The sequence below is a fragment of the Leptodactylus fuscus genome, chromosome 2 (genome assembly GCF_031893055.1).
Source record: "Leptodactylus fuscus isolate aLepFus1 chromosome 2, aLepFus1.hap2, whole genome shotgun sequence".
NCBI classification, from domain to species: Eukaryota; Metazoa; Chordata; class Amphibia; order Anura; family Leptodactylidae; genus Leptodactylus; species Leptodactylus fuscus.
The window spans coordinates 156,783,002-156,788,996 of record NC_134266.1 but is presented as its reverse complement, the minus strand read 5'-3'; the positions used below and the strand labels follow the sequence as shown (position 1 = coordinate 156,788,996).

At 42.3% G+C, this 5,995-nt stretch overlaps 1 protein-coding gene across 2 annotated transcripts; it reads left to right on the top strand.

Annotated features, from left to right (window-relative positions):
- The first annotated feature begins 203 nt into the window (after positions 1-203).
- On the top strand, positions 204-5,121 carry RPAIN (RPA interacting protein). 2 transcript variants are annotated; one of them, XM_075262793.1, is made up of 7 exons: positions 204-322; positions 392-580; positions 2,316-2,370; positions 3,728-3,839; positions 3,910-3,973; positions 4,539-4,679; positions 5,035-5,121. In XM_075262793.1, the coding sequence occupies exons 1-7, from the start codon at positions 251-253 to the stop codon at positions 5,062-5,064; spliced, it is 663 nt and encodes a 220-aa protein (XP_075118894.1). In that variant the 5' UTR covers positions 204-250; the 3' UTR covers positions 5,065-5,121. The 2 variants fall into 2 exon arrangements, with proteins under 2 accessions (XP_075118894.1, XP_075118893.1); XM_075262792.1 differs by having other exon boundaries at positions 2,298-2,370.
- Positions 5,122-5,995: the final 874 nt, after the last annotated feature.

The window sequence follows — 5,995 nt, the reverse complement described above, 5'->3', positions numbered from 1 at the left end:
CACCACTTCCATTTTGCATCCCCATGTAACCTATGTGAGCCTGGGGCAATTCATCCCTGAAGAGACATGCCTCTCCCAGCAAAAAGCACAGCTCTGCTTTCCTTCCTATGGAGACCATGTGATGTTTACCGCGTACTGCACAAAACTACAAGTACCGGCATGCACTAGGGTGTGACCGCACGGGGAGGGAGAGTATATAGACATCACTCATAGGCGCCTCCCTGAGCTACTGCCCGAGCAGGAAACAAGCATGGAGACTGTAATGAGACATCGCGCCCTGTACAAGGGAACGACCCCTCCATGGAAGGAAACCTACCGGAAGGTAAGTGCCCCCCAGGCGGTGTTCCAGCTGCCCGTAGACTACCCTCTCACTGCCGCCTTCTTCTCCCAGAGATGTGTCGAGAGGCTGAAGAGTAACCGCTCCAGGCTGCTGGATAAGTTCCGCCAGGTTGGAGAGGGGGTCCATGGAAGTGTTGGAGGCTCCTTCCTTGTCCAGGAGGTCATGGAGGAAGAATGGAAAGCCATGCAGATGCCCAGTAACAGTCTTCCATCGCTCTGGCACAGGGGATCCCTCCCACAGGTAACTGCTAACGTCCTGGCTGGGTTGGTTGGGTTAGCTGGCAAGCAGTGGCTGAAGCTACATCCTCAATCCTGGGGCTATATAAGGATGGATTTATTTTATCATTTTATGCAATGGATGTATCTGTGTGTATAGTTTGTGGCTCCTCTGCTAAAGACAGAAAATATGGTGTTTGACTGTACCCTTAGTGAGCAGTTCTTTACTGGCATGTAAAACTTCATATCCTCTTCAAGCTGTTCATCTGCTACCTACTGGATTTCTACATCACACACTGCTGTCAGGACATTCTAGGCATAAGACACAATGCACATTGTATGTTCTAGGACAGTGCTGGTGAACATTTTAGAGACTGAGTGCCTAAACTGCAAACCAAAACCCACTAAAATATGGCAAAGTGCTAACACGGCAATTTAACCTTAAAGGGGCTCTATCAGCAAAATTATGCTGAGAGCCCCCCCACATATGTGTGAATAGCCTTTACAAAGGCTATTCAGGCACTGCTAAAGTTATATTAAACTGTGTGTGTGTAGTTTAATATAACTTTAGCGGTGCCTAAATAACCTTTTTAAAGGCTATTCATGCATATGTGAGGTTCTATCAACATCATTTTGTTCGGATCTACAATTGTGGACAGTTACGGCCCTGCAAAATACAGTTGTGTAAATGGACTTTACAGATTTTTCAATATTAAAGAAATAAAACTACTGTTTGATATAAATGGTGAAGGCCCTCCAGACAGTGCAATCTGCCTGACAGTGGCTCCCAGCCAGTAGTATGTTACTTACCCAGTATGCAGTCCCACAAAAAACATTCTCCTTCTTCTGACTGCGGGTGCTAATATGATTTGCACCTGCATTGGGGCAGAATTCACACTCTGCAGTCAGTGTAAACTGTGGACCCGTGGCCTACACTAACAGCTTTCAGCTGTATGTGCATTTACACATACAGCTGAAAGCAGCGATCGCTCACTAACAGGGAATCCTGTACCGGATTCCCCATTAGTAAGCGATTGGGGTGATGGTGCTTGTGCCAACAGAGAGGGCTCTGAGTTCCCACCTCTGGCACAAGTGCCATAGGTTCGCCATCATGGTTCTAGGGATATGTTCCCTGTAACCAGTCATTTTTATAGCTGCTGTTTAACCAGTACAGAATGTATGCTCTGGATCAAAGGTTGTCTCCTGCTAATCCACTGTCAGTAAATAAGGCACGTGACCTCAAAAAACAGTGATTGGTTTTAGTGGCTGCATACTGGTAAGGCATGTCATTGATCCTGGAATTCAATGAGAGACTATAACTGATATTGTTGTGGCAGTACTAATGTTCAAAGTGCTGCAGATCAGGCAGTGATGCCATATGCTAGCAATATACCATAATGTGGGAAAATCCTATTCACTGTTTGTTTCTAACTACAGTACAGACGTCATTACAGAACACTAGAGATCACACATCTGAGTTTTGGTACTTGCCGATATATTTTTCTCTATTTCCTTCCTCCCCCATATGATGGGGACAAAGAGTTTGATATATCTCTGCACAGCTCTTGTTGGATCGGACATGGGAGGAATGCTGCCTATTGTACCAGAGTTTCATTCTTCAATGGCTCTGTTATTTACAATAAAATGTGTTCCAGAATCCCCTCAAAAGCCATATGTATAGATCTAGTACTTAAATCAGTATATGGCATCATAACCTGCATTTCCTGTTTGTTGTCTTTCAGGCTTTTGGTGTATTACAGGACCCTGATGAGCTGGTTACCCTAGAAGAAATCAAACAAGATCTTCTCTTAGAAGGTAGCTATGAAAAAATATCAAACTACAAAAGTCTCATCTATCCAATCGTAATTTAGTTACATTTGAAACACCTAAAAGGGAAAGTGAAATTTATTAAAGGGATTCTATCATTAAAAAAAAACAAAACACGTTTTAACTAAAACCATGTAGGAATAGCCTTTATAAAGGCTATTCATCTCTTACCTTTATCTTGAAGGGCCATGCTGCTGTTTGAGCACAGCTAGTCATCCATCCAATGCTGCCTTTCTTCTGTGCCGTCTGTCCTCTTCTTCTTACAGGAGACCACCACAAAATGGCGACAGAACATGTGCAGTCGGGCAACACGGTGGCTCAGTGGTTAGCACTGCAGCCTTGCAGCGCTGGAGTCCTGGGTTCAAATCCTGCCAGGAACAACATCTGCAAGGAGTTTGTATGTTCTCCCCGTGTTTGTGTGGATTTCCTCCCATACTCCAAAGACATACTGATAAGAAAATAAATGCACATTGTGATCCCTATACGGGGCCCACAATCTACATTTAAAAAATAAAAAGTGCAGGCGGCCTTTCTGTTGGCCACTTTGCGTGGGTTCCTGTAGAAGAGGAGAGATGGAGCAGAAGAAAGGCGGCGATAGATTTGATGACAAGCTGTGCACAATTAGCATAAAGAAGAGAGACAAAATTCAAAAACAGCAGCGTGGACCCTCAAGTTAAAGGGATTCTATCATTAAAATCACTTCTTCCCCCCCCCCCCCCCCCCCCTCAATAACACGTAGAAATAGCCTTAAAAAGGCTATTCTTCTCCTACCTTTAGATGTCTTCTCTGTGCTGCTATTTGGTAGAAATCCTGGTTTTCGTCTGTATGCAAATAAGTTCTCTCACAGCATTTGGGGCGGTCCCCAGCACTCAAGCAGCACTGGGGGCGTCCCCAATGCTGCAAGAGAACTCTCCAGCGCTGCCTCAATCTTCTTCAGGAACGGCCGCTCTGCGCATCTTCTTCCAGAGCTGGATTCAAACTTCTACGCACTTCCTAAGTGTTAGGGAGGTAAAAAATTGTTTTGTTTTTTTTTTTTGTTAGAATCCCTTTAAAGGTGAGAGATGAATAGTCTTTATAAAGGCTATTCCTATGTGATTTTAGTTTAAAACATGTTTTTTAATGTTAGAATCTCTAGAATAAATTTCACTTCTTGGTAGAGATTTCAAGAATTGTAGACCCCAATGTTGTCTTGTTGTAGTTAGAATATGGCTTTGGAATCTTTCCCTTTTGATGAGCATTGGCATAAATGGTTCTGTTCTTAGTAGCTACTGTGTCCATGCAGCCATTTGAGCATTTTGCAGTCACACACTAAAATTCCCTGGTGACTCTAAACATTTTCTTTCAGAGCAGGCAATGGTTGAGGAAATTGAGAGAATCATTGAGTTTGAGAATGACTGTCTGGATTCTGTAGTTGAGCTGAGTAATGAAAATGAAGTGGTGTGCCCTGTCTGTAACAGGTAAGCTGCTGTACATACAGGGTAGATACCTATCTGTTAAGATCTCATAGTTTAATTATTTGTCTTACAGGCATTATCTGACGGTAACAAGCTGCTTTATCTTATGTCAGTGTGGGGTGTACATCAATTGTAAAGTAAGTGTGTGTATGGTGGTTTCTTTGTTTTGTCATTGTTCAGAATGATGTAAAATGACACTGCCTTTAGGTTCACCCTAACTCCAGGCTTTCTCTTTGAAACACCTGAACGATTGAGAGTTGGACTGCTATATCACTGTGGTTACAAGCTGACATTGATGGACCCCATGTCTATAATGGGGGGTCTTCTGATTCAAAAAATGAAAATGCTGGAGAAAAAAAATTCTCTTGGTGGTTTCTGCATTGGAGGCTTAGGATGGGTTCTGCACCAGCGTAGTACTGTTTACTGTTACACCACTCCTCTAGTCTGCTGCTTCCCTGCCCCTTGTAGTCTGGAGTGATAACTTAGTTAGCAATGTGAGTACTTTAGCACTGCAGCATTAGCTTCAGTGGTGTCCTCAGCGGCAGTCACATGACCATGTTGGTATGTCCTCATTGGTTCTGCTGATATGGGCAGCAGTAAGTAGGGGTAGTTTATCTTGCATCATTCTCAGGTTTGTCCTGCTGCTTAATATTAGACATTTCCTTAAAGAATTTGTACCTACTAATTTGTAACTGACTTCAGTCTCAAGGTATGAACACAAAGAAGTTACAAGCATTACTGGAAGCAAACCTTTCGGCACATACCAGCTGCTGCAGTGAGCAACCAGTGTTTTCAGTCGGCTTGGGAGCAGAAGGAATGTCCAGTATGTTCATGAGTTGTTCTGTAAGTAATGTCTTACTGCTTGTATAAGTAAAAACCCAAAGGTAACTACTTGCCAACTGCCCGTTGACTTTATATGTCCAAGATGGTTGGCAGTCACTGGTTGTACCATTTAAGGACTCCTATCCCTTACTTGCAGGATATGGATTAAGTGTCTGATTGCTGGGGGGGGTGTCAAACTTGTGGATATATATAATACATCCATATATATATATATATATATATATATATATATATATATATATATATATATAAAATTTTTTTTTTTTTTGTTTGTTTGCCTTCTGACGGATTAAACATGTAGATGCAGGACTAAGTGACATTAACGTGAATATATTTTCCTTTTGTCTCACTTTAGGTGTGTGATGCTGTGGCAATAATCATTTGAATGGACTTCAGTACTGTAATTGTAAAGGTTTATTTATTTTTGTGGTTTCCTTCTTATTATGGCGTCTTGTGATTTTTGTCTTGTTTACAAATAAACTTTTTCTCTTTTTTAATAAACTTTTTACAGTTTGCAAAGGTGTATAAGGGGACGTTCAGACTACCGTTGGTGACTGTCAGCAGAGTCTGTAGCTGTTGTCCTTTACAAGATTTTAGCAGTAGAAACTAGCTAAAACTAGAAAAAAAACCAGATAGCAATGGGGTGTGGTTGTTTTTTTTTTTTTTTTTTTTTTTAATTTACCCTGACACCTTCATAACAGAATCCAACAGTAGTGTGAACCCTTCCTTTAAGACAAATGGAGCAGAAGGAAAATGCTGTGATCAAGCAGTCCACAAACTATCAATTAAGTAGCAAACACATGGGTATCCACATTAAATATAAGCTAGAACACAGATCCAGACAGATCACATGACAAAAAAAAAACAGTATTAAGGAGGAGATGGGTAGGGGAAGGACCAGAGAAGAAGGGGGGGGAGTAAGATGGAGGGGTGGGTTCTGCATAAGAGATATGGGAAGTATAAAATCTCCCAATCTGAGACCTTAAATGGTAAAGTTTCTTAGGTGGGACCTGAAGTCAATCTTTGGTATTGCAGTCAGCAGTACCAGGTCTCCTGAAATGGTTACAAGTGCCATGGATAGAAGTCGTAAGGTTGTCCATGCACATCACATCTTGGGTCCTGCCATACCACTGGCCAATTGACTGTCACAGATTGTCACCACAGAGGCGGGATGCATACACAAGCAGTGTTGATGAAGTGGTGAACCACAAATCTCTGGTATGTAGAGATGGTGAAAGGCAGAAAGTCCTTAAAGGGGTATTCCCATGATGCTTGTTCACTAACCTGCAGGCTGTTGTGCTCGCTTCACGTCCTGC

Coding starts and splice junctions, on each gene's coding strand:
- RPAIN (XM_075262792.1), top strand. CDS start 251: ATGGAGACTGTAATGAGACATCGCGCCCTGTACAAGGGAACGACCCCT. Junction 323..391: donor GGAAGGAAACCTACCGGAAG/GTAAGTGCCCCC, acceptor TTCTTCTCCCAG/AGATGTGTCGAGAGGCTGAA. Junction 2,371..3,727: donor ACAAGATCTTCTCTTAGAAG/GTAGCTATGAAA, acceptor ATTTTCTTTCAG/AGCAGGCAATGGTTGAGGAA.